The 27,989-nt window shown below is 40.7% G+C and overlaps 1 protein-coding gene across 2 annotated transcripts; it reads right to left on the bottom strand.

Moving 5' to 3' along the window:
* Nucleotides 1-22: 22 nt before the first annotated feature.
* ubap2a (ubiquitin associated protein 2a) lies at nt 23-27,070 on the bottom strand. Of its 2 annotated transcripts, XR_003674074.1 has the most exons (29): nt 26,990-27,070; nt 25,001-25,138; nt 23,303-23,380; nt 20,078-20,188; nt 18,628-18,790; nt 18,457-18,537; nt 18,307-18,370; nt 14,520-14,620; nt 14,358-14,416; nt 14,194-14,264; nt 13,954-14,119; nt 10,921-11,191; nt 10,234-10,541; nt 9,920-10,146; nt 9,456-9,741; nt 9,242-9,281; nt 8,994-9,168; nt 7,813-7,864; nt 6,381-6,693; nt 6,181-6,272; nt 5,227-5,277; nt 5,047-5,140; nt 4,555-4,971; nt 4,353-4,457; nt 4,197-4,264; nt 3,938-4,132; nt 3,739-3,864; nt 2,712-2,982; nt 23-1,764 (listed from the first exon to the last, which is right to left on the bottom strand). XR_003674074.1 is itself a non-coding variant. In XM_028446632.1 (27 exons), the coding sequence occupies exons 2-27, from the start codon at nt 25,094-25,096 to the stop codon at nt 3,769-3,771; spliced, it is 3,780 nt and encodes a 1,259-aa protein (XP_028302433.1). In that variant the 5' UTR covers nt 25,097-25,138; nt 26,990-27,070; the 3' UTR covers nt 3,075-3,768. The 2 variants fall into 2 exon arrangements, 1 of the variants encoding a protein (XP_028302433.1); XM_028446632.1 differs by lacking the exons at nt 23-1,764; nt 2,712-2,982 and having other exon boundaries at nt 3,075-3,864.
* Between the last annotated feature and the right edge of the window lie 919 nt (nt 27,071-27,989).

Below are 27,989 nucleotides of genomic sequence, written 5' to 3'. Positions count from 1 at the left end.
TGAGAAGGTTTTTTGTTGGCTGAGGGAGGACTTTAATCCAGGTGTGATGAGTTAAAATGTCTACTTTGAGAGTAAAGGTTGCAGACCCCTGCGCTAAGGCAAATAAACCCCTGGAGTTAATCCACACAGACCTGGCAGGGCCAATGAAAAGAGAGCTTAGAAGAGCACACGTACCCAGTGTTTCACAGGTGACTATTCAGGTGCTGTATTAGTATATTTCCTTAAGTCAAAAAGAGATGCAGTTGCTGCAACATAGAAGTTTTTAGCAGATGTTGAACCCTATGGAAACATGAAGTGCATACGTTCAGAGAATGGCACTGAGTTTACAGACAGAGAGTTCCAAATGTTTCTAACAAAACAAAATCCGACATGAGACGTCAGCACCACTCGCCCCAGCAGACACTCTTTGACATGGGTAACATGACATGCTTACTGACAGAAAGCAAACGACCAAATTATTTGTGGAACTATGCCATTCAAACAGCAGTAGACGGACAAAAAGAACAGTGTATGCGTTAGTTACATGTGTCACAAATGGAAAAGTTTGCGTCTACATGTTTTTGCTACAAACAAGAAAATGGAAAACTAGACTCCAAAAGTGAGCAGGGCATTTTCATAACTGATCTTGTTTTGGTTGTGAATCTTACCAATCTGAGCTTTTCCATTTCTGGATATTATACAAGTGTAGAGAGAGAAACAGAAACTTTTGGAGCCATATGCAGGATATGACATTGGAAACAGAGACAAGAAGGATGAGGTCAAAGTTCAACCTGAAAACAGCGCTGAGGTTATAAATGAGCATGAGAGACAAATGCTGCAACATGGATCAGAAAGAATCCATCCAGAATAAAGCAAAAGCCAGCATATCTCCATGATTTTCAGACTGACAGGTTACAAACGTGTTGATTTCTGTTATCGAGCAGTTTGGGACATTCCAGAAACGTATCAGTAAGCAGTGTTATCATCCAAATCAATGCACAGAAAAAAGGCCATGGACGAGGAGATTAGCTCACTAGAGGAAAATGACACGTTCCAGGTGACTGGTAAACACGCTTTAAAAGCTAAATGGCCTTTTCAACTAAAAACAGACACAGCTGGATCTAAAGGCAAGGTTTGTTGCTAAAATATATGAAAAAAAGAAAGCAGGAACTGATTACAGAGAGACATTTTCACAGACAGCTGACATGTTAAGTGTAAGAGTTGGAATGCAGAAGGCAGGACCTAATCTTACATTTAGATAAACATGAAGACAGCGTAGTATACACACCCATCCACTGCAACCACGAGGTTAGGAGAAAAACTTTAAAACAGGTTAAAATATACATCTGGATCTTTCTAGAGCAATAAAGTTGGGCTCTGTTTAGGCCTTTTCCATAAGGTGGATACAAGTGGCTTGTGTATAAATGCACAGATATCACTGATCATTTAAGACAGATTTCCCCATTGTTTACTAAATGGTGTGTCCAGGGGGATATTTCTTCAGTGTATGCTTATAAGAACCAGGCCTACGGGGTGACGACGCTGGCTTTTCCCATTTCATCAAACTCTTCTCAGCTTGAAACTCATGGGCTCAGCAAAAACAGCTGACACTGTTAAACTGAAGTGACCGTGAGGTAGATGATCTTAGTTCATGAACAGAGACACGAGGACGCATACGCTGCAGCTTTTACTCTGAATAAACCATAGACATTTTAATACTGTCTATGGAATAAACAGCCAATAGAAACCAATGCTGAGACCAACAGGATGTGACATCATCTGTTTCTGAGCAGGGAGCGAGAAGAGGAAAAAGAAAAAAGTTAGAACAGACGTTTCAGAAGCTTTTTGTAGTTTTAACATTTTAAAAGTAGTAAATAGTTCAAGTTGGTGTTATTTAGTCAATTTCTCAGAAAACAACTGAAATGTATATGTTCAGACACTGATCAATGTGAGTTTGATTAGTTTGCTGTGGCATTTTTATTAGCTTTTTTTCCACACCTGTCAGCTTTTATAAAAGGCAATGCACTAACCCATAATGAATTAATACGCAATTTATGAGACATGAGTATTTGACGAATAGTTTTTTTGGATCTCAGCCGTTGACACTGCTGCATGTCACATCCAACACACACCTCCCACAAAAATGATGCTAATGGATTTTGGCATCAGGGAGCCTTAGAGGTCTGTCCTGTACGCAGACACTGTAAATGGACCAGCTGTGGTGATGAGTGGTGGTTTAAAAACAGACTGTGATCATTTCATTAAAAAGTACAGTACATATTAAACACGTAAGACAATTCTTTCATCATTTATATGAATTTAAAATAACCATGATATGAGAGCTGCACGATTATGGCTAAATAATTACAATAATTTCTTAAATCAATATTGTAATCAGGATGATAATCACAAATATTTATTCTTTTGCACTACTTTAAAAAAGTCAAAAACAAAAAACAATATATGACCAGTTTACGGTGCAAAATGAAGCTTTAAATGCAACTCATTGGAAACAATTACAGTTGAGCTCACATCAATCCACCAAATGACTCAAAGCTGCTGCTGACTAACGGTTGAGAAAGTGCTTAATTTAATCGTGGCAACCATAATCTTGATCATGATTCAAATTTGATTAATTGTGCAGCCCTACATGATATTCTGTTTGATTTCCTTCTAAAATACTGCATTAAAGCCGTAGCTGATGAGAAAATGTAGAACATAAGTCTGTTTACTTGTTTTTCCATTCGTAGATCTTTGTGTGTTGTAAAGCACCATGACATGACATCAGGTGAACCAAGCCTGCTGCTTAAACTTGGTCGGGAGCAGGTTTGCACCAGACGGTGTTTCCATGGCAACTAAGGTGTTTTCTCTTTGATGAAACGGCTGTTCCAGTTAAATCCCAGTTTAACTGAGCCAAACTCCCAGGTTAAACCCGGAAATAAACCTGAGCAGGGTTTGATGAACTACCCTACAGATGTTCTTTTGGGATTTGTAATATTTCACCTAAAAAGAGAGACACGAACAAAGAGACAACAATGCATTTATATCAATTTGGGGATAGCTCTGCATATAAAGAGTAACTGCAGATTCATAAAAACAGTTTATAACTTTAATTTGGACAACAAGGATTAAACCAATGTTAAAATGACATCAAATCCAAGGCCTGGCTGAGTAAACCAGCCAACTAGTAAAAGAGGAGGAATGAAAGACAGATTGAGGGGGAAAGAAAAGTCAGGCTAACAAATGAAGTCACCCTCAATATAAAGATTCACAGATGTGGGAGACCCAAGTTACAAAATCAAAATTCTTCTAAAAATAAAAAAGGCCTTTGCCATGAAAATGATGTGTATCATCTATGTACATCATTCTCAGTTTTTGTATGCATACAAAAAGAAAATCCACATCACAGGATGCTTGTGTTCAAGTATATTCACCAACTTCATCTCCATGATTTAGCATTCTCATCTTTCAACATTTTCTGAAATAAAAAGTCCTTTAAAATAATAACAAAATGCAGAAAACCACATTTTATGTCCTACCAATACATATATACTGTATAAATACATACATAAATATATTTTACATACAACAGCCATAAATTTGAAAAGGGGGATATACAGAGCAAAGAGGAAAGGGGTGGTAGTGTGTGTGTGTGTGTGTTTCAGCGGGAGTGGTAAATTGGTTTTGTCCCTCTACGATGTGGTCAGATATGCTGATATGGTCTAATGTGTTGTCCCACGCACACACATTAGCACTCACGTTCACAATCATATCAGAGATGAGGTCATCTCAGTTGGCCCAATAAGGGGAGCTGCCGTAGCTCGACTTGTTGACTTGGTTCTTCTGCTGCAGGCTGCTGGATTGGCCCCGCTGGCTTGGCCCACCCTAAGGATACAACACCCAGGAGGGCATTATTAAAACTGCTCTCAGAGGCAGGAGGCTGAAACAGCAATCATACCTGTCCATCCTGAGCTAGGTGGTGGTGGTGCAGCAGCTGTGAATGAGGTTGCTGGTGAGGCAGGATGTGGAGGAACGGTGCAGGTGCGTAACCTCCAGGAGCTGCTCCAGGGTTCAGAGGCCCCGGGCCCCCCAATGCAGACGGCAGGCTGAAAGGAGGAGGGGTCCCAGCGTGGAAACCCTGCTTATCAAAAGACTGCACAAGGAGGATTTATAAGTTTGTGTGAGTGTAGCTGTGGAATGAAGCATCTGAAACTAACCTGGGTTTTATTGTAAACACTTCCACTGATGTCTGGCACTCCGGAGTTACTGGATGTCACTGAGACCCCTGAAAAGAACATAAACATGCACAGCTTAATTATCATTTATGTCATAGAAACAAGTTAGAATGTGCTGGGCATTGTTTAACTCCTCACCCTTTCCTGGCCCAGTAGCAGCAGATTTGGCTTGTGCCTGTGAGGAGGAGTTATACCCTTTACTGTACTCTACTCCCGCTGGGCCGGCAGTCAGCTCCTCGTATCCTGTAGTGATACACAACAACCTCAGAGAGGAAGAAATCCAATGTGTTCCTTTTAGAACAACAGAACATTTGAGCTGTTGGCATGGCTCGTCCCAAACCTGAGCTGAATGTGTGCTGCCCATAACCACTGGGCTGCTGCTGTGTCTGCTGCTGGAAGGGGCTCGCCGAGGGGTTTCCCAGGCCAAGGCTCATGCTGTGCTGCTTGGCCGAAGCTGGTCCCGGCCCCCCGGGGGGAACAAACATGGTGGGACCATACTGGAAAGCGGCAGCATTGGGTACAGCACCGGGCACTCCAGGGTAGTAAGGCAGGCCTGTGTAGCTGTAGCCCGGTGGCAGAAAGGCCTGCTGACTGCTGTGGTGCTGCGGCTGGCCCTGGGGCTGGGGCTGGGCCTGAGGCGGCTGGGGCTGGGCCGGATTCTGTCCTTGGCTCTGGGCCTGAGGAGGCTGGGGAGCCGCCAGGCTGGTGGGAGGGGCCGGGGAGGTGGAGTCATTCCTGGCAAACTTAGTGACTTCACCTGACAAACACACAAAGTAATGTGAGCTCAGACCCTGAGAGGTGAAACAGCAGGTGATGGGATGAGGTGTTTTACCCGAGTAGGGGTTGTTGGCAAGGCCTCCGTCTCTGCCAGAGAGCGCCGCTGTGGGGCCAGGGAATGTGATTCCATAGTAATCCTGCAAAGAGGGCTACAGGAGCACAAAAACATCAAAAGAGGTTTCTAAACCAAAAACTTGAACAAATTAACAGCTATTACAGTTAAAGTCATGCTCACCATTGGCAGTCTGGACTGAAGCATATGGAGATCCTCATATCCATAGATCTGCTGTGAGACCGAAAACAGACAAAAGGTTTAGTTCAACAAACTCTCATTTAATATTCCTTTATTAAACACATACAGCAAAGACAATGATCGGAGGCTTCGTGCAATCGTGTTTTCATCCCTGTGTTGTTTAGAAATCAAACTTGTTGAAGACTTGAATCACGGTCCTTAACAGGAATTTAAAAAACCCAAATACCAATAAAAATAGAACATTTTAAAAGGCACCCCGTCAGAAAAGGGAACACTGGATTTATTATGTAAAAGTTGGAGAAAAGTGGTACAAAGTTTATTGGAAATGCAATGCAAGGGAAATTTCACCTTTATTTACACTTTTTGCACCTGCTCCCAAACAATTATGTTATCGACTTTTATCGACAACAAATACAGAGGAGAAAGGGTCAAATAAACCTAAATAAATACATTAGGTCTTCTCTTGCTGGGTTAAAGCATTGCACATGGAGCAGAATGCTGAATGCGACTATTTCTCTGCTCTTTGTGTGAACGGAGAATTAGTTTGAAAACAGATTTCTCCCTTTTGTGGAAAACATTTTCAAAAATGTGTCCATGTGGTTCAAATGACCAGTTGTTTTGTTGAAGATCCTAAAGCAGTGGTTCATAACCTATTTTTGGATCGTGACCTTATTTTCATATCACACATTTCTGGCGACCCCAAAAACATTTTATATTTTTATACTGCATTTAACTTAAACTATGTTTATATTTGAAAAAGTGAAAGTATAGTATACAGTTATTTAACAGAATAAAAATAATATTGATTTTAAAAATTCATCATACATTTTTTAAATCAATTACCAGACACTTCAGGTGACCCCATTTAAATTTCAGGTGACAGCACCAGTGGGTCATGGCTCAAAGTCTGAAATACTGTCGGTAAGGGTCACTTACTGGGTATGCAGGCAGAAGTCCCCCTGGGCCCATAATATACTGGTTGGGTAGTAGAGGAGGTACTCCCTGGGACAGGTTAGGAGGAGCTTTACCTGGAACCAAACAATAGAAAATGCTACTTGGGTAACCAAACAAACAAAGGCCACTTGATGGCACCTAACACACAACTCTGAGTGTCGTTGGTGTGTTACTGTGTGTACCAGTTGAGGAGAGCAATTGGGTGGTCCGTGGTGCTGAGAAGTTGGAAGTGGCTGTGGCTCCATTGGAGCCGAGTCCCAACATTAAGCTGTTGGCCGTGGTGCCAGAATGGAGAGCGCTCGTGGCAGTGATGCCACCCACTGTGCTGCTCATGCTGTGGCCCATGCTGGATAAGTTGGTCAGGTGGTTCATGCTGCTGCTACTGCTGCTGCTGTTGTGGGTTGAGTGGAGTGCGGAGGTCACAGACTGTGATGATGTGTAGGAACCAGACGAGGGAGCCAGAGAGTTAGTGTTGCTGCTGTCAACACTTGTGTACTGAAGATAGAGAAAAATACATCAGAATGGGTTTTTAATGCCAAGTACATTTACATATACGAGGAATCTGTCTTAGTGTATTGGTGCAAAAGAAAAAAACAAGTTTACAATAACAAACACTTAATAAAATAAAATATGAGAAGCAATTACCCATACATAAAATAAAATTTAAAAACAAAATGTACAAATGGAGCATGGAAGAAAATAAACTTAAAGTCCAGTGAGCGTTCATGTAACGCATATTACAGTGTTCACATTCCTGTGATGTTTTCTGACTGTGGAGAAGAGAGAGTGAAGAGAGTCGGTGTTATGTGTGTGTGGGGGGGGTTAGTGGACATTGTTTCAAACATAGTGTTACAGAAACACAGCTCAGTGAAACTACAGGGTGGGACATAAAAATCTCCCACGTTTGGAGGGGGCATCATATAGTCTGTGGTCACAGTGCGGCAAAGCCAGTTTCTTTCTTTCTCGGCTCTACCATTTTAATTTTCTTCTTGATTATTAAAATGTTTTTCCTTTTTCTTCATCTATCATGAATTGGACCACTGAACTGTGTTAGCAAAGAGTATCCATTCCGCAATAACCAAAGCGTTCTGCTCAAAAGCATAGCATAGCCCTAAGGGATCAAGAGAAGGCCACAAAGCACAAGTTTCATTGCTATTTGTCGGACTTCATTTCAAAACCCATTTAATCTACTTTCAGAATTGTAGTCACTTTTTCTAGATAGTTGTGGTCTGTTTTTACAGGCATTTGAAATGTGGTACATCTTTATGCTCCAACCTATATATAATACTTCACTGTTATCATTTCCTGGTTGCAAATTTGCATCTCCTGTGATGGATCTGAGTAGATGTTACATATCTCATGTGCAAACTATAAACTATATACAGTAAGTGATAATGGAGTGATCATGGCTCTCTCTCTATTCTTCAAGTACAATCATCTCCTACGCCTGTTTTGTGTGACCACTAAAGTTGCTCCATTTAATTGCCTAAAATCAGCTGTTTTTCTTTTCAGCGCCTTCGCCATTCCGCTCTGTGCTTCTGTATGCATTTATGAAAAAGAAGGTTCTCTCTCATGTTAGCTGTCACACTGTTGGTAGAGCAAACAGGCACTTACTGTCAGTGAGCTGGAGCCCAGTGCAGAAGCTGAGGAGTGACTGCTGACGTGGCTGCAAAAAAATCAAGTTAGTCACTAACCCAGACACAAGACAACGCCATGACTTTGAAAGCCTCTGTCATTTTATTCCTGGAACGAGAGGTTAGATTTTAGGTCCGAGCCCGACACAAAAACACTTCTATATCGTTGTGGTATCATCAAATGGTATCAGAAATCAAGTGATTTCTGCTAGTGGTGGGACAGGATTTTGACGGCGTTGTGTTGCGTTTTGTTGTTCAGCGTTCACATTCATTGAATATTATTTGCTGATTTTGCTCATTCCTCACTTGCTGCTGGAGCGCAGGGAACAAATATAATTACGTGCTTCAGTCAGGTCTGCGCTCCTCTACGGGCCGCCCGGTCTGGTCTGTAATGCTGTAATGGACTGGGTTCTATGTTCTGGTTCCACTTGTGTGTATTCAAGGCATCATGGTTACGTGCAGTTTTCTCTGCCAATGTGTTGATTGGCTAGGAGGCTGGGGAAAGGGCGGGCATAAGACTAGTGAACAATTCTGTTAACGGTAGTGTGAGTGTATGATGGTATAAGGCGGTTCTTTGTGTGTTTGATTGCTTATTTTTGGCGTGTTACTACGACTTCCATTAAAGCCTGTAAAACTGTGATAACAGCGTGAGTCACGTCATTACAATACCTTTTGGGCAGAGCTGCGGTGCGTCTGCGTCAGCTCACTTAAAAGTTTAAAATCCTAAGCATGATGACAGCAATGATGATGAGTAGCTGCACATTTGCCTCTGCACTTACATTTCCTGGCATGATTTAATAATTCATTGTGTTCTTTTATCAATCCACCTAATCGTAGCATACTGAATCCGAATCGAATCGAAATGATCCTTCGTTGGCACACCCTAGCAGAAGTGGCTACTCGAATGACCATATTGGTGTAATTTTATGCACTAAAGGGTTGAATTTAACATATGTACAGTGATTGAAGATAAATTAAAATATCGAGCTATATATCGTACATTGTGATTTAGACTAAAAACATTGAGATATTGGTTTTAAGCCATATCGTGCAGGCCTAGCTACAGCCATTTTGTCACAATTGGTAATGCATTTGATACATTTGTACATCATGTCCCAGTTTGAATATTAATAAGATTGGCTGTAGATTTTTGTTTTTCACCTGTTGATTGAGTTGAGCTGGCTCGCTGAGGTCAGGTCCTGTGCTAGGTTGGGGAGCGTAGTGGAACTGTGTGCAGGCAGGGCGGAGGATAAATGTGAAGTAGAACCGGAGGTGCCATTGGTGCTATTGTTTATAGATGGCGACTCTGGCTTCGCTGTCGAGGAAGCTGAGGAAGCTATGAAGAGGAGTAAAATCACTTCTCAATAAACAACATATTGGAAATTAGAGAATAAAGATAGATAATTTACCATCTAAAGCTGCAGGGGTCCTTACACCATTCAGACCGTTCTGGAGAAATTACAAAAAAGCAGCAATGTTTGTACATGTTGAAATCACCATCATATAAAATAACCCACAGATAAAATATTCAACTAAATCCAGCAAATGGATCTTGAGGACCCTTGACCTGCATTTCTTCAGGGATCACTGACCCAAAGGGCTGCGTGCACAGCTTCTACTCACCATTATTGGCCCAGTAGCGTCTTTGTTCTGGGAAAAGCCAAGGTGTGCGTGAGGGGGGATTGTCCCATCATAACTTCCTCCCACTGTGGAGAAGTGGGAGGAGGAGGGAACAGAGGAGGAGGTGGTTGCGGTTGCCAAAGAAGAGGAAGAAGGGTTGGTGGAGTTAGGTGTCCCTAATGACGAGGGCGTAAGACTGGGTAACGCTACTGGGGAGGAGTGATATACTGGCTCAGATGAGGAAAGGGGTAGAGGCAGTGTGACAGAGAGAGGGCTGCCCAGTGACTCACTGCAACACACCGACAGGATGACAGGTACACAAACAGGCTCAGCGTTAGCATGCAGCAAATCAACCCAATAAACATTTGAAACCAATCACTTGCACTTCTTCTGATACACAATGTTCTACTTTAGCTATATGTAGCCTTTTTAAACATCCTAAATGATGATGTAAGTAGAAAATGTACCTGAGTGGTTTGGAATACAGGCTGGTCTGACTCAGGGACCCTCGTCCTGTTGCAGGTGGTGCTGGTGCAGGGGCTGGTGTTGACTCCCTGGATACTGCACTCACACAATTGTCCACAACACCAAACTCTGGCAAGGCTGACTCCGAGCCAAAGTCCAATGCTCCAAACTGAAGGTTTAGGCCAGGGACGTCAGCCGAGCCGGGCATCTCCACTGCCGTTGATGGGATCTTTGCGAAAAGTGCAACATTGACGAAAAAATATAATAACACTTCGAGTTATGTAATCATGAGTACAGTTTTTCAGTCTTTACTCACCTTGGATGTTGGAGGTATTCTTCTCTTCTGGCCTTTGAGCTGTGCCCGTTGCTGCTGCTGTACTGCACTGCTTCCTGAAGGGTCCAGCCCTGTGCTGGAGGCAGCAGGTTTAGAGCCTGCAGCGGCCATTACCGGGCCAACCTGGGCTTGCGGGTTGACAAGCTGGGGAGCAGGTGAGGCAGAAGCAGAGGAGGCTTGCTGTTGCGTTGGAGGACTTGGTTGACGTGCCAGAGGCAAGGAAGGACCGGTGTGCCTCTGCACCAGCTGGCTCAGCACCAAGGACGGTTCTGGCTGAAGGCCGAAGTCACCTGCACAAACAGAAAATGTGGAATGACAATAAATGTAATGAATCAGGCATATGTTAAAGACAATCCTAAAGGTTTTCTAGTATGCTCTCTGATCATTTTGCAAGACCAAACTCCTTTGGTCTTGCACCAACACCTTTTGTCAACATTTTAAGATTCGGAAATAGGGATTTGAGATAAGGAAGTGGGCCCATCCTGCTGCACATGTTCCTCCAACATTTAGAGTTTTTATCCAGTTCACCAGAATCCGTGTGACAAGTTAATCATGACACAGATGGAAAGGTGATAGTACATCACAGGATTTCTCACATATGGTGTTTCATTGAGCCCACAACATCTTACAAGATCGACTCTTGCCGTAAAAGCCGTACAAGACACTTACGATTGAACTGGGAGGACAGTGAGGTGGAGTTGGATTCTGAGCCTTTCATGTCCCATGTAGAAGAAGATGGTTGAGATACAGACGCTCCTAGGCCTGGCAGTCGACTAATAGAGGGGTTGCTACCTTGGGTGCTGGCATGAGGTGCAGCCTGGGAGGAGGGCAGCTGACCCAAGCCAGGACCTTTCAGTTGTTCCAGTATTTGAGCTCCAGGACTGGGCGGAATCCTCTTGGCTTGACCCAAATCCCCAAAACCAGCGCCCAGAACAGATGACTGAAAACAGTAAAGTCAATCAGTTTCTGTACGATTTCAGGGCTCAACATTAACGCTTGCTCACTGGCTACTGGCAAGTAAAAACTGTGTTTGGGCAAGTTATCATTACTCCCGACCTGTCCGACAAGTATTTTATATATGTATAAAAATGCATTTTAAACATTTTTTGATTATTTATATTGGAATGAAAAGGTCCCTGTGTGAAAATAAGCTGGTTGTTAATCACAGTTTTTCACTAAAACAATAATTCATGCTGAATCAGGCCTTATTACCACCCCCTTTAAAATAGTGCAAATGGTACGACCCACATGTGCTTCTGCTGCGCTGTGGACGTATCAAGGAGCGGGAGACAGACAGCAGCAGCAGCAGCATCATTATGTTTTTCCTCAAAGAAAGAAAAAAAAAAAAAAAAGAAAGAATGAAAGGAGAGAAGGTGAAATCAGGGTGCTTACTCAATTTTTCAGAGGCAAGTTTAAAAACATCTTTTTTAGGCAATATATTATTTTGTTTGAAATAAACTATGTGCACTCTTTTGCATTTAAATGCTGGAACATTCCTTTTGCACGTCAAATCTTAATTGGAAATTAAATTATTTAAAAATGTATATATTTTGAAGACTAAATTTTGCTGCCACCAAGTCTCAAGTATGTGGCCAGAGTTTCCCCATGATTCTAATCATTCTATCTTTACCTTTTATTGACCTTCGTACACGTTGTGTGTTTGTTATACAAAATTACCAGCTGCCCCTAAATTGTATCAAAAATATGTCACAAACGAAATATTCAATAAATAACTAAAATATAGTACAACAGATTTGTAAAATATAAGCAATAGAGATGGAGTCATTAGGTTATTGCAGTTTTAGTCAACCTCAGGGTCAGGAACCCATGTGAGGTCGCCCGGAATTAAAATGGGGTTGCCTATAGTGTCTAGTAATTGTGAAAAAAAAAAAAATAATGTATTTTTTTAATTATTATTTTTCAAATACACATGACACAATAAATATCAAATAACTGTATCCTATAATTAAACTTTCTCAAACATAAATCTAGTTCAAATAAAATGCAGTATAAAAATATCCACTTGTCACTAATCCTGGCTACTCAGTAATTGTAACACACTTTAATAAACGTGATCAAAAACTATTTCTAGAAAGAAAAAAATAAATGTCTCTGGACATTTGTGATATTAAAATGAGGTCACGACCCAAAAAAGGTTGAGAACTTCTGGGTTAATGCGAAAAAAAAAAAAAAGCTAGAGAATACTAGTATAGTTTCTGGGTGTACATAACTTATAGTAGAGGCTCAATAAAATGGTTTGTACCCAGGGCCCAAAATGTGGTGCTCCACCCCTGGGCATGAGTCTGCGTTTCATTTCACTATTACTACTGCTGCTGATTACACTAGCCCACAACAAATTGGTGATGAAGATGGTGAATGTTATACCTCTGCCTGCATTGTTTCTACTGTCGGCCGGACAACCTGTGGTTCCGTTCGAAATGCGTATGATACATGAGCCAAAACACACATCTAACACATCTCTAACATCGTTTTAAAAGGTAATCAATCGATTATATCGATAAAAAAAAGTAACACATTGGATTCAAGTAAAGCAGACTTTATATGGATGTGTTCTTATAGCGCTTTTAATGATAAAGACGTTACTTAACTCAGTCTGCCCGTTTGTGATGTCATTGCCACGCGCCAGCAGACACCAAAACATAGCATGGCAGAGAAGCCAGCGAGTGAGAAATGATCACGCCACCGCCAACAAATCCCTACAACTACCTACTAAAGCACCATGAGATTTCACACAATGTCGACCATCCAGACACCTCTGGCAGCATTCCTGCTGCAGCAGCAGCACAAGCTAACAATGTTAAAACAAAACGTAGAAGCAAATTCAACCACTGCTCATTTAACCTGAACAGGTGTTGGTTGCACCTATTTGTGATATTAATATTGTATTTATCTTACGTTGAAAAAAACAAGCAGAAGAGTCAGGTAAACCTACTGTTACGTATAGATTTTGATAAAAATGTATCGAGTATTGAAAATGAGACCAGAAAAGATTAACATCCTGTTTATTCAAACGTAAGTGTTGGTTGCACTTCATTCAAATAAAATGTGAATACATTTGCCATTCATTGTTATATACCTGTTTATTTCCATAATTAATTTATACCAATTCCCTTACAAAAAAGTATAAGAAACCTCTCCTGCACTGTCCAGTATACAGGTATTTATTTTACAGTCACATTATTCTGGCTGAAAAGTTACTGAATCAATTTAAAGTCACTGAATCGTTTTGGATCGAATCGTTCTAAATGAACCAAAAACCTCCTTGATTTCTATTGACAATCACAAAACATGACACAAATCAAATCGTTAAATCTAATCGTTACACCCTTATAGAGAACTGAAGTACAAAAATGAAAGATGAGATTTAATCCTTTTTAATGATATTAAATTATCAATTAAACGAAATAGTCTTGGCGTTCTTCTAAGACTGCTTAGAAGAAAGTCATAACAGTACGTTACATAACTAACGATAACTGAATGGCTAAACAATAGACTATTTCCAAAGTGATATACAGTATACTTCAGTTTGCTTTAAGAAAAAAAAAAAAACCTTAACTTTGCCATACACCAAGTAAATTGTATGCCCTACTTTCCCGACATTGCATGTGACCTTTGGAATTTAATGTAGAGCCCTGTAAATGCAGCTGAAGAAGGAGATGATCTGAGGGAGTTTATTCTCACCAGAGCGGCATGTGCGTAGCTTGTGCCACTGGTGGTGTTACGGCTGGGGGGCGGCTGCTGCTGGTGATGGTGAGAGTTGGTGAAGACCAGACTCTGGTTGGAAGCCGTGGAAGGCGGCTCCCTTCCTCCAACCCCAGGTTTCTGCAGCAGAGACGCCAGGTCCAGACTAATACCCAGAGCATTCCATTAGAGGGAGTTTCAGATCACCATTGTCTTTGACTTGAGTGTTAAAAATCTTACCTCTGTCCAGGTGTGATGTGGTTCTCAGCAGCAGGCGTGCACGAGGAGGTGAACACTTTGGTCTCTGACAGCTGTGACAACACGCATACAAAAAACTGTCACAGCACACACACAAAGCAAAACTGGCAGCACCAATATGTTGTCATCATTCTATATCAACTCACACTGACATCCTCACTCCAGTCTTCCGGCGCCCATTCCTCCAAAGTGTTCCTCCACGCAACTAGATGATAACCAATGCAGTTTGTTTTAGGAGGATTCAGCAGATGAACTCTGTGACCTTTGACCCTCATGTACATGCAAGCTGTGTGCTCCTCCCAACGCACCTGTTCCATCTGTGCTGTTGTTGTTGTTTGCAGTTTCCCAGACCTCTGCTTGTGTGGTCCCTGTCCCAGACTCCGATGTGTAGTCAGCAGGATTAAACGTCCTAGATATAATTTAAAAAGAGAGAAACAGTAAAGCAGAACTAAGTAACTTGCGCTTAGTTCCAAACAGTTCCAGATTTGATGAATTGCATTGCGTCGACTGCATTCATTTATTTGTACATCCCCCTCCCATTTTTTTGCTCTCCTTATGTGATCTGCCTACATTACATATACATCAGAGGGAAACGCGCTAAATGGATTGTGGGCACATTGTGACACGCTGAACAAGCGCCATTCTGATTCTCTGAGGTTTGTACCCCTTATCAGCCTGTGGAGTGATGTTTGCACACATTCTAATACCCCTAAACCTTTAGTGAATCCACCCCTTTATGCAGTTTTCAAGTAAGTAGTGGTACTTTTATTGAGTAGAATATTTCAGTAGTCTTTCCACCTCTGACAAAAACAAAACCGATCTTATCAGCCAACTTTTTCATAAATGCTTTCAAGTTAGAGAAAAATGAACCTTACAAAAAACAAACAAACAAAAAAACTCGTTAACAACCTGAGGCATCATTTATAAAACTGTGCGTAGGTAAGATCGCTTCAGCTGGCATACGCTAAAAACCAGGAAGTGCATACGGAAAAAAACTTTCACATTTATAAAAGAGGGCGCAAACACGTCCTTGTTTCTGTTTATAAATCACAATCAACTCTAAAGTTGTTGAACGTGAGAAAATGCCTTGCTCCACCCATATGATGCCTATATAAAAGGTCAGGTGAACAACTTTGATGAATATTCACTGATACAAATTTCACGGTTTATTGAGGGGGGAAAACGAGCGAGTAAAACAAATTTTAGTAATGCGAGGTGGTATTAATTGTTGAGGTGGACACACACAAGAGAGTGTAATTTGGTGAGACAGTGCACATTGCAAATGCCAGAAAGGCAGAAGAGCGTTGCGTTGCCTCAGAGGGTCAGACTGTGGCTGAGGTAAAAAAGAAAAGAAATGATCAGACATAAAAGTGGAAGCAAAAACGTGTATCACTCTCCATAGGAGGAGCGTCTGTAAAACAGGTGATGAAAAGGCCGCACCAGAGCTCAGCCTCAGACCAAAATCTGGAGGATCATTGGGGAATCCCTCGGTGTTGTAACACGGATGCACCAAACATGCCTGAAGCACGAGATTAAATTGTATTTTCTTATTTCAAATAATAAAAATGAACATGTAGTAAAACACCTTTGAAACAATATGTAAATCACAATAGTTTAATTTAAAATAAAACCCTATTTTTCTTCAGTCTCAGGGTGGTAACTGGGTCAGTGTGGCTAGGGTGAGGCCAGGGGCTCCACAGCACCATGTGCCCTGCTGCATTACTCACTGGGGTATCTTTTCCTCCTCCTTCGTATTCGTACTATGATATGAATTGTGAAATGTGCAACGTTCGATTATTTTACACAAATGTATCAATTTCACAGAGCGGTCTTTAATTTCATCCTTCTCCTGTTGGGGTCGAAGTTTCCCATTTCTCATGATTTTGTGCGTACGGCAGAGTCAGAACTGTCGTGGAGGTGAGCACATTATCTAATAATAATAATAATAATAATGTATCCTTTATTAAACACTGTAGTGAAATTCTTTCTCTGCATTTAACCCATTTTAGCAGTGGGCTGCCACAGTGTAGCATCCGGGGAGCAGTTAGGGTTTAAGAGACTTGCTCAACATCCCACAGTGATGGCCCAAGTGAGATGTGAACCGGTGACCCTCCGATTACAAGCCTGCTAGGCCACCAGTGCCCCAAACTGTCCTTTCAGCCAAGTTTGTTTTTCATAAATCCCAAACATTGCTTATAATAATAATACTACATCAATTTTATACAGCACATTTTTGGACACAGTCGCTTTTCAGAATTAAGGGATTATGTACGCTTTCTATAGTACGTATGAGGCCCCAGGAGATTCAAATTCTGCTCACCCCTGAAGTGAAGCAGCACCACAAACAATAAATGACATCAATGGCAGGCAAATGTGTAAAAATAATGACCAAGCTGAATGAAATCTCACCCTGGGGATGTACTCTAAATCCCATTTGCTTTGTTAATAATAGGGAACTGGGGTGCTGAGACTAAAAGCTCTCTCTGATCCCTAACCTCTCACAAACCACTGAGTGGGAGTCACAGCTCTTTATTCATTAAGGGATACATTTTAACCACATACATTACATATCTTCTATAAGCAGAAGTGATGATTTGTGGGGAAACAACAATCTTATCTAAGTAAGAAGAGATAAGAATTTTTATAGTGAGTGTACATTTTTTTTTTTGGAAAATACACATTTTGTATATTAGGACTAAATCAATGCATTCACATGAAAAAGTTTCTTGGTGTGCAAGAGTTACTGTATTTTCCAGGAAATAGAGCGCACCACTGTAACGGCTGATTTCCAAGAAATTCACAAGAATCCTGAACAATCTGCGAATAAGCTGCTCCCTCATAGGCCAAACTCCATTGGCTGATAAGGCCACCCTTCAAAGCCTCAGCCAATCAGAATGAGCAGTTTAGTGGGCTGCTACTCCAGTTTGGATTAACAGAGATTCATGTGCATTCTGATGAATTTTCTCATGTCCTCACTATCTCAAATCTGCATATTAGTCAATTTAACAGCTTTTTATGTTCAGTTATTACTGCTGCTGCTTGGATGCTCCTCTCTCTGTGTGTGTGTGTGTGCGCGTGTCAGCTCTCCTGTACCGTGTACACCAGCCTCAGAGTGAACTGTGATCACTCCTAAACAAACTCCTAGATAGATTAGAGATATCTTACATTTTAAACCTTACTGTATCTTTTATAAACGCTCTTCCTACCATGAATGCATACAAGCCCAAAGCCCTCCCCTTTACAAAAAACTTCAATGTATAAGGCTGATATCCGGAGTTTCTGAGAAATCTATGTTTATGTATGATTCTTTTGAAATGCGAAAAATTACCTAACTAGTCTTTTACTATCAGTGCCAGTGGTCATTCATATACATTAATGTTTATACTGTAAGTCCCTCCTTCGTCCTATAGACCCCTATACAAATGGAAACGATCGCCGAGTACGCCCAGCCAATAGGCTTTGACTTCCTGTTTTTGAGGCTGTCAATCAAAGTATATGTGGAACTGTGCGCAAAAACAAGGCTGCGCGTCACAACAGCAAACAGGTAAATATGATTTAGGCTCTTACCTGACCCATAGACCTATATCAATGTGACCCGGTGCAGAAAAGTAGAGGCGTGGCTTCTGGTAAATTGGGAGAGGCAGTAGGAGGAAGTGAGGCTGTTTAGGGCAGGACATCGAGACGTATCTCAGAAACTCCAGATATCAGCTTTAATTTAGGCTTAGAGAATAAAAACAAATATATAACAGATATATGACATCTGAAGTCACACACTATTTTCCTCCACTGCATACAAGGCCCATCTCATCTGTCTTGTGTGCTGTGAGTGCATCACTTTTACCACAACATCCAAAGGTCGTTTTTGAACGTTCGGTTCACAAAGATGCCGCTGTAGGGATGATAGTTGATACTACGCAGTTCTGCTTCGGACAGCCACTTTCACTAGACAAAAGTGTGCCGAATTGCTGAAAAATTCACATATAGAGCGCTTTGCTGTGTTGGCCACTTCCTCAAATTTGAAATGAAAAATATAGCGGCCTATGCGCCAGAAAATAGGATATTTAGATAGTTAGTCTGTGTGTCCTTATGTCATACCCCATGCCCTGGGCTGAGAACCTGCTCCCTGCTGCTGCTCTTCCTCGTCCTCTGCCACCAGAACCTGGCCAGTAACAATTACAAAAACGTCAACAAGACAAACCCAAGCAATTATTAAGCAGAAAAGTGTTGATTTAATGATCTGCTCACCTCTGCCGCTTTTCATCCTTCGGCTTCTGTCTGAACCTTTATCCACAGGTATCGCCTCCACTCCATTCTCCTCGGGACGCACTGTACAAACATCATTCATCATTACTATTACATAGACCAAGAGAACTAGAGCGGAGACCTACTGTAGCTGCATTAGAAATCACTGCTTACCCTGTCGGCTGCGATTGGCCCCTTTTCCTTTGCGGTTGGCAGCAGCGCGGCCCTTGCTTGCCTCCCTTTCCCCTTTCTTCTCCCTATTCTCCTTGTTCTCCTTGCTTTCTGATGGGCCCTCCTTTGTCAGAGGTTTCTTCTTCCCAACAGTTTCCCATGAAGTCTGAACACAAAACACAACATGGATCCGCATTAAAACTAAGATTACAGAGAACACAACATCATTTGTAACGACTTGAGCATCTATTGTAAAAATGAAGTTCCAAACTACCAATTTGAATAAATCAATGAATCAATTATAAGCACACAGAATTTGAAAACACAAGAAGAAAAATACAGACTCCAAGCATCCATACAAAAACCTCAACAATGACAGAAAAGCAACGTCAAATTGGAAACTACAGAATTTCTGGAAAAATCAAAGCAATTAGAAGGAGCAACAACAATGAGCAATGTCTATTGAAGGAGGATGGGATTTAGTACATCTGTCCTGGTGCAGGTGACAGGGATGGAAAAGTGTGTTTTGAAATCACAATTGGTTAAGTTTCTGTTCAAAAGCAGGTTTTTACATTAATTTAAAAGAATGAACAAAAATACTACATTAAAAAGATATTAACAGTACTGTCTTTGCTGTCCTCTTACACACAAATCAGTTTTGTCACTAAATCTCCAGCATAGTGCTTTCAAAACACTATTTTTGGGCTGACTATAAAGACCCTCGTATAATTATTTGTGATTTTGACAATCTGTTTCACCAAAATTCAAGAAATGCAAAGTTTTACCTTGTGTCCAAGCTTAGAAAACTTCTGGACAGCTATATTCAGATTAAATGAGATTTCAGGGATACTATGGGTAGAGAAAAAGTTAATAACATTGATTCTTAGTATCAGCATAGAAAAAGAAACTACAGTTTTCTTACATTTTATTTCTAATTTTATGGACTACTAGAAAAGAAATTCATCCTCCTGTTCTGGAAAAAAGGAAATGTGATTTATTTGACAGTCATTTACCATTTAAAAAGGGCTTATTTACACACACACACAAAAATATATATATAAATATACATATGGAATTTTTTTTAAAGATGTGGCACACCACCAGTGACTTTTAACCATTTCCAACATTTCTTATTTATCCAAAATTAAAGAAAACTCCTTGTCAGTAGAGAGTTAAAAGTTTATTTAAAAAAAAAAAAAGAATATTTCAGACCCATCCCAGGGTGGTGCGACCCCTAAATGCAAAGTCAGTGTGGTATGAAAGCTTCGTAGGAAGCTGACACCTTGGACTAGTTTTATTATTTGAAATCAGTCCTGCTAAGGAAGGAAAATCAAAGACTGTAATTCGTAAATTCCACTTCACGCTCATTTAAATAAATCCTAATTTACTGAGTCACTGATGTCAAAACCAGCTGTTAGAAAAAAAATGACTTTTTAGACAAGCTCCCATGTACCATGTCCGAAGTGCTCTCCAGAAGAAAGTTGATGGCTTTGCTCACGTCCTCATTACAGTCATGAAGCGCTACCATGCACTCATCCTGGTTCTTCCCCGTCACTTCCATCAGCTGAGGAAAAAACATCGGAAACTTGTAATGCCATTAGGTGCAATAAAGATATAATACTTAAGACAATGAAGTAGATTAAACACTTTTTTAATTTACACATTCAAACAAGCACTATACTCATACAATGCAACTAAACCCCAAAACCTTTTTTTCTGCTTAAAACAAATGTATTTGGGTATGAAGTAGTGCTGTTGATTGATTCTTGTCCAACTCTCAACATTTTAATTTGGCATATTTTGTTGTAAAATGTCATAGTGACTGCCCTCGATGGGTTGAAACCCCACTATTACAATTGATAATTTGCTAATGGCTGAGAACAAGATCATGTGACATTTTGGGACCATCTTGTGTCACAAACAAGCACTGTTAGCCCCACCCCTTTTATAAAAACTAGCACCTGTGTACTCTACAATCTGTGGTGAGGAGGTTGGATTGAGGTAAAAGTGATTAGAGAGGTATGTTGATTAATGAGTAGTAGGGGTGTGTATTGCCTGGCATCTGGCAATACGATTCGTATCTCGATATTAAAGTATAAGGCAATTATTGCGATTTTTTTTTTATATGACTTAAGAAACAACTAATCTGTAAATGTGTACACCTTCATGAGAACATTATGTATGAAATTCATTTTATTGCCATATTTTACACTCAAAACATTGGCTTTAACATGCCATGTGCCAACAACTTCAAATAAAAAAAATAATATACAACCTCCCTGTGGCTTTTAAACCAACTTTGACTTAAGTGCAACATGACTTTAGTGTAATTTAACTGAGGTATACAACTGTGCACGAGACAAGTAATGAATTCTCATCTATTTTTTTTCTTCTCGCCTCTAAAAATGATCCTGGTGAAATAATGGTTAAAAAAAATCAAAAAGGATGCATTTTGAATCAATCCAAGAATCATGCAACGTAATATTGGGATGTATCGCCGAAATATATTTTTTTCAACACCCCTAATGAGTAGCTAAAATATTCATTGGAGATTTTATAGTATAGACTGGGCGTGTCTTAAATGCTCCAGGAGCCCCACCCATAATCAAGGCATTTTTTGAATTTCTCTGCCACCTTCCACTGCAGGTCAGGAGAAAGCAGGGGTTTAGTTATTCTTTAAAGGAGCATAGGGCAGGATCTAGAAATCAGACTCCATAGTGACACCACAATGGTGGTTAGTGTAACTGCAGCCATCAGCCAAGCCACCGTGGGGAGGCGCATCAAACGTCTGTTGATCACCGTAGCACAGCTGAAACTGTGGATAAAGGATGGACACCCAACAAAACCTGACGGAACCGAACAGCACCGGACGGGTCGAGTTTGGACAGATATTTAGAACTGGTGGTCGGGTTCGGTCACAGTGTCGTTTACCATTTTCTCATTTTGTCTGAAGTGTAGCCCTAAAGAATGGACAGTGAGAGCTATGATCCGTGGGACAAGGAGAAATGAGCAGAGGACAATTTTAAAGGAATACATTGTTGAAACATTTCTTTTACTGCACAATAACATGGATTATCCTTATCTTTGAGACATGGATTATATAAATAGATCCGATGGGTCTCTTGTTTGTGTTTCACTTTCTCTTCTTACTCGTGCGCTGATCTGATGTTGACATTAACAGCTGTTAATAAAATTTGTGCTTACCACTATAACAAACGTACATGTCATTTCTTTGAGAAAAAAAACTTAGGTTTTCACTGTCAACTCGGACGAGAAAATGCAGCCCAATCCGCACTGTGACTATGACATGGTTATTTATTTACTCGCTGTTCATGTGACTGTTTACTGCAAGACCTGTGCACATGCCTCTGCATTCATCTGTGGAACCAAACAGTAGTTTAGTCCACTGTGCTTGTCTTCCTTCAGTCTCCAAGCCGTCTTCATCTTATTCTTTTTTATTTCCGGGTTATTGGGACGCCTCTCCAAGCCGTCGAGAACGCGCTCCAGCGTCATTTGACGTCACCATCAGCAGAACTGTACTGCTGTTCATACCCGTAGCAGCAGTACAAAATGTATCACACAATCTTTTTCGAGGCCATAGGTAGAAAAAAAATGTGTGAACTCATTCTCTTTGGTTTAGAGCAGGAGTGTCAAACTCCAGTCCTCGAGGGCTGGATTCCTGAGACTTGTAGATGTGTCCCTACTCAAACACTCCTGGTGGAGACCAAACACTCCTGGTGTTGTGATCAAGCTCTGCAGAAGCATGATAACAAGCCATTCATTTAATTCAGGTGTGTTGGAGCAGGGACACATCTAAAAGTCTGAGGAATCAGGCCCTCGAGGACTGGAGTTCGACACCCCTGGTTTACAGTGCTTTATCACCAATTAGCTAAAAAAAAAAAAAAAAAAAAAAAAACTTAAAATGAATGTTTTTTTTTTCTCAAATCCTGCCCTCACTCCTTTCAGGTAAACAGTGCAATGCATCCAAAAAGTATTCACAGAGCTTCACCATTTCATGTTAGATCCTTTTTGCAAAATAACGTACTTTGTTTTTACCCACAATACCCCATAAAAACCCTTCATATATTTTTTTGAGGAATTTGTTTTGCAAACTGATTAAGAATAAAATCTAAAAACAATTTACAGAAGTATTCACAGCCTTTGGTTAACACTTTGTTGAAGTCACAGCAATTACAGCCTCAAGCCTTTTTGTGTACAATGCTACAAGCTTGTAAGCCATACATAGCCATTATACACGAGCTGAAACATAACATTTGATAAAAGGCAGAATAAGTGAAGCGCAGTAAATCATTTCCACATGTATTGTATTTATCAAGGCACATGATCACTTTACCAACCAATAAATTTTTGCTTTCAGAAAACACACATTTATGGGGCACTACTGAATACATTACTGTTATAAACCTTTCAACTAAATTATTGGGCACAGGCTTAAAAACATTAAAACGTGGTGAATTTCCATTGCATGAAAGTCCATCAATTATTATTATTATTATTAATGCACAATCATAGCCAAAACTTTATGGTAAGAAAAATAATAGTGCTATTCCTTTTGTAAGTGTTAAAGTAAAGTCTTACTGTAAAACCATTCCTTATGAAAGGAATAAGATCAAGTCCCGCCCTCTTGACCTAAAGAAATCTCTAAAATATTCTTTACCTGGTTAACTTTGTCCTCAAAGTCAGCATCATTCTTGTCATAGATCATCTGAGCAAGCCGGATCTGCTCAGCTGTAGCCTGTAAAACCATACATATCTGGTTCAACTCGTGGTTAAGATGACGAATATGAAAATGTGTCTCTGCAGATAACAATAAACTTGATAGTTTAATTCAGGGGTGTCAAACTCCAGTCCTCGAGGGCCGGATTCCTGAGACGTTTAGATGTGTCCCTGCTCCAACACACCTGAATGGCTCGTTATCATGGCCGTTTCTCAATTGTAAGTATGCATACTACGTACTTGTGAACTCCTGGGTTCGGACTCGTGGGAGCAAACTTGGAGAACGGACTAGCGGAATACGTAAGCGCAGACTTTGCATACTCGTCATTTTGGGACAAAGCAAACTTCCTGACATTGTTGTGCGCAACAGTGTGGAGTATGTGCGCTCCACTGTAAACGTCAAAGAAAATAACATGTGCCATTGAGTAGATGTCATTGTAAATATGAATTATTTTGTAAACCAATAAAACATGGTGATGGCCACAACAACACATAGATAATAATAATAAAGCGAAAAGGAAAAACATATTTACAAAACAGTAATAATAAAAAGACTATAAAATAAATAAGAAGAATAATAGTTAGCTATTAATGGTAGATGGATGAAGTAGATAAACACATGTATTAATTCAATGAATAAAGATAATAACTGAAAAAAAAGAATTAACCCGCGCTTGTCAGCGCAGACTTTTGAAAACGGCCGATCTAAAAACGGTTTTCGGATGTATGTTGGTCTGTGTGTGTGTGTGTGTGTATGTATGTCTGTTTGTTTGTGTACACGATCGTACACTGAGGACATCACTGTTGATGACATCATCAGTGTTCTAAAACAATGTTTTAACAGGAGTTCCACAGTGTGGATGGAAACATGAATGGGATATATATCTATCTATTTTGTTTTGGCAGCCAGAACATCACCAAAATTTAATTAGCTGTTCCTTGACCTATTATCAATATTTCCAGAAAATGTCATCCAAATTTGTTCTTAACTTTTCAAGTTATCGTGTACACACACACACACACACACAAACAAACTGACCTACATACTTTCAAAAAGCGTTTTAGGTTACGAAAGTAACAACACACAAACAAACAAAACAAACACACAAACAAACTGACCAACATACTTACGAAAATCATATCGAAAGTAATAATGAGTGAAGAAGAAAAAGAACAAACTAATTTACAAAATAGTAACAATAATAAAGGAATCATGCGCATGTTCGAAGTGCGTGCTGGCAAATATAGCTTGCAGAGTACGCACAAGTCTCCTCTGATGCATGCTCGGTAAAAAGGGCGGAGCAAGTTCTCATCCGGGGATTTACAGCGGACTTGCTGAGAAGCGGACTTTGAATTGGAACAGGACTTGGTCCGCGCGTGATGACGTTTCACGGGTCCACAACTACACAGATTGAGAAAAGGCCCATGCTTCTGAAGAGCTCGATGACAACACATTGGTTTCAAACAGGTGTGTTGGAGCAGGGACACATCTAAAAGTCTCAGGAATCTGGCCTTCGAGGACTTGAGTTTGCCACCCCTGGTTTAATTGCTTCCAAAAGTATTTAATTACCAACAGCCAAAAATCAGAACCAATTAATTAAAAGAGAGAGTTCTTGAATTGTTGGTTAGATCGTCTTACCTGTATCTGTTTCTGTGGTTGAGATGTGTGAGTGGGAGCTGGCAGTGCTTTCTCCCGAGGGCCCCGGGCCTTGTCGCCGCCCAGCGAGCTCATCATATACAGTATATACAAAACTCTGTATGTACAAAATAGAAAAATCTGCAAGAAAAACACAAAAAGGATTGCTTAATTCACATTTTATACTGTACACACCATCATTGCATTCAAATTCTGCTTCCACTCATCCCAGTAAGGATCGTAGAGCACAACATATAAAATCCCAACTTATCCAGTATGGTAGGAGGCTGTGTACACATATTGTAACGGGTGCATGAATCACAATTTGCAAATACTAGGCATGGCGACACTAATTGTTGTACATACAGGACCAAGGCACTTCTAATCTTGTTTAAAATATCTTCATGCAAAAGCACAAAGCTATATAAACACCAAAAATATGTGTGATGTTCAAAGTCAAGTCTTGCTGCAGGGTTTTGAATCTTTGAAGGGTTGTAGGAACTGTAAGAAACAGCACTGACTCAATGATTTAACAGCGCTGCTTAAAATCTGGGTCAAGGAGGCAGAACAGGCCAGTGTTAGCATTCATATAGTACACAATGTGTGTGTGTGTGTGTGTTAATAAGCAGAGTAAACATTACACAGATATAGAAGTTATTTAAGGTGATCATATATGGTCATGTACATCATCAGGCCCCCTAGAGAGAAAAAAAAAATTAACAATATGTGACCCCCAAAACACCTCTGACTGGGGTTTCCTGTACAGGAACAACAACAAAATGTGTGGTTTTACACTAAAGATGACTGTTCAAAATGATTATAGCATAATATTTCAACATTAAGGACACAATCCCATGTAAGTGAGCAAAGTTATATCTACTCTGTGCTTGTGTAACGATATGAAATGCAGTCAGAAGACCTTGAAACAGAAGAATGAGCCTTGAGATTCCCACTGACCCATTTGAGCTCTGTCAGAGAACAATAGCCATACAGCCTCTTTTCAGAGTGACGTCAGCGAACACAAAGCGGCCATTGGCTGCAGCACTGAACAAAGCTAAAGCACTGGGACGGAGATCGTTCACAAAAACACTATTTAATTTGACAACATTCATGTCAACAATGATCGATTACATCCGACGGTTTTTACGAGAAACACAAAAATGGGTAAATGTGTCTGGTATGGAGCGTTTTGTTGACAGTATCAGACATAAACAATAACAACAGCCCTGCAGTGATTCTACATATCTCCATCACCTTTATTTGGATTCCAACAATCGCATATCTAAAAAATTTAATAAAAAAGTAGAAAGTACAAACACACTTGATGAGAGCTAACTGGATTATGATCGCAGACTGATTTATAAGCATTAACGCATTGTTTGGGTGCAATGCTAATGTTAGCCCGTTTGGCGTCTCTTCAGTCCCGTATGGTTGACATTCCCCATTGTCTTCTGACCCAAACCAGTGCCTTTTAAGCCTTAACACAGACCGGCTGTATGATGTTGCTAGTGCCCAGGTCTCCTTTGTCCTTCTTAGCTTTAACGGCTAGCCACTGACGTGCTAAAGCGGCCACTGCAGCGTCGATGCTGACCAAACGATGCGGTGTGATGGCTGCTAGCTCACAGTGCTATCTAGAGCTGCTCCAAGCAGATAGCCAACGTCACTTTATCGGTCCTACTGAAGCCTTACACACGTTTTGGGTGATTTCTACTCTTGACAGTTATAATACAGAGCCAAGGTAGACGTATGGGTACAGGACAGGCAGTTAACAACAAAGGTGTATCCAATCTGAGGGAAAGGCCTCGCAGCGGAGCACAATCCCATCCCTACACGGCCCGCTGGGAAACAGGACATCAGAGAACAGGACAAAGACAGGCTGCGAGGCCAGCCACCATTTGCTAGAACACCAACACAGTCCGTCCTCAGCTTACAAGTAGTCAGGAAACATAATGTGAATTCAAAGAGGAGCTAGAAATGGTGTGTTTGTATTACCTGCTAACACGCTTCCCTCGGCCAGCAGCAGACTAGGTGGTCACGTGACTCGCGGTGGGCCTCCCTCCCCTTCCTCCCGGGTCACAACACTAATGCTGAGGCTAACTTCCCTTTGATCTCAGTAAATGCAACCTCCATCACCACTGCTGTTGTCCTATTGATGTGGACTATAAATCAACTGCGACACCCCACTAACATGTTAAATAAATTCTGGTCTTCGGACCCTAATAATGCGCACCATTCTGACCATGGCAGGAGCTACAATGATCTAATAGGGACTCCATCTAGTGTGTTTTATTCAAAATGCAATCAAACACTGACACTAATGAAACACGTTTCACCATTGTAGCCTTCGCATTCTGAATGGAACATCTAAGGCTTGTGTTGTAAAGGCAAACGTTCCTTTCCACCTTCCTTCAATACCAGTGCTTGCCAACCTTCTGCTGGTAGTTATTTCAAGAACTTGTCTTTAATACATCCAAATGCAACTAAAGAATGAAATAAGAGATTATTTTAGAGAAGTTGTGGACTTCCTCAATGCAAAGACCTTTAACCCAGTTCCAATACAAATGTAACCTGATCAGTGTCACAGACTGCTGGGGTATATAACTGTTACCAGGAATCTACCTGTCCACTTTATATACTTACCTATCCATGTTTAGGTCACTAACATTCTGGCATGTTTTGTAGGTCATTGCAGAGACAAAAAATACACAGACAAGCCCATCACAGGTCAATTTGCAAACCAGCCTGTAACACGAAGTTGGAGTAGTTGTTGTTGGGGGGGTTTGGATGGATTTGAATCTAGAACCATGACCTTAAAGATGTGGTTTTAATGACGACGATTGTACAAGCTTTAATGTAGAGCTGTCATACAGGCACGCACAGTTAATCTAACAGAATCATCAAGAGACCCACATACAGTTAGGGAAACATGCACCTCTAAAGACAAAAGCTTTCTAGCCCAGAAGACAGGCACTGTGGGGAACAAAATAACACA

This window comes from Gouania willdenowi, chromosome 5, assembly GCF_900634775.1.
Source record: "Gouania willdenowi chromosome 5, fGouWil2.1, whole genome shotgun sequence".
Classification (NCBI taxonomy): domain Eukaryota; kingdom Metazoa; phylum Chordata; class Actinopteri; order Blenniiformes; family Gobiesocidae; genus Gouania; species Gouania willdenowi.
The sequence above is the reverse complement of the archived record's forward strand: the minus strand, read 5'-3'. Positions and strand labels throughout refer to the sequence as shown.

Excerpts from the sequence above, each read along its gene's own strand:
- ubap2a (XM_028446632.1), bottom strand. The coding sequence starts at position 25,096 with ATGATGAGCTCGCTGGGCGGCGACAAGGCCCGGGGCCCTCGGGAGAAA. Across the intron at positions 9,169-9,241 it reads GACCCCTGCAGCTTTAGATG|CTTCCTCAGCTTCCTCGACA; the intron begins GTAAATTATCTA and ends TCCTCTTCATAG. Across the intron at positions 4,133-4,196 it reads GTGTTTACAATAAAACCCAG|TCTTTTGATAAGCAGGGTTT; the intron begins GTTAGTTTCAGA and ends CTCCTTGTGCAG.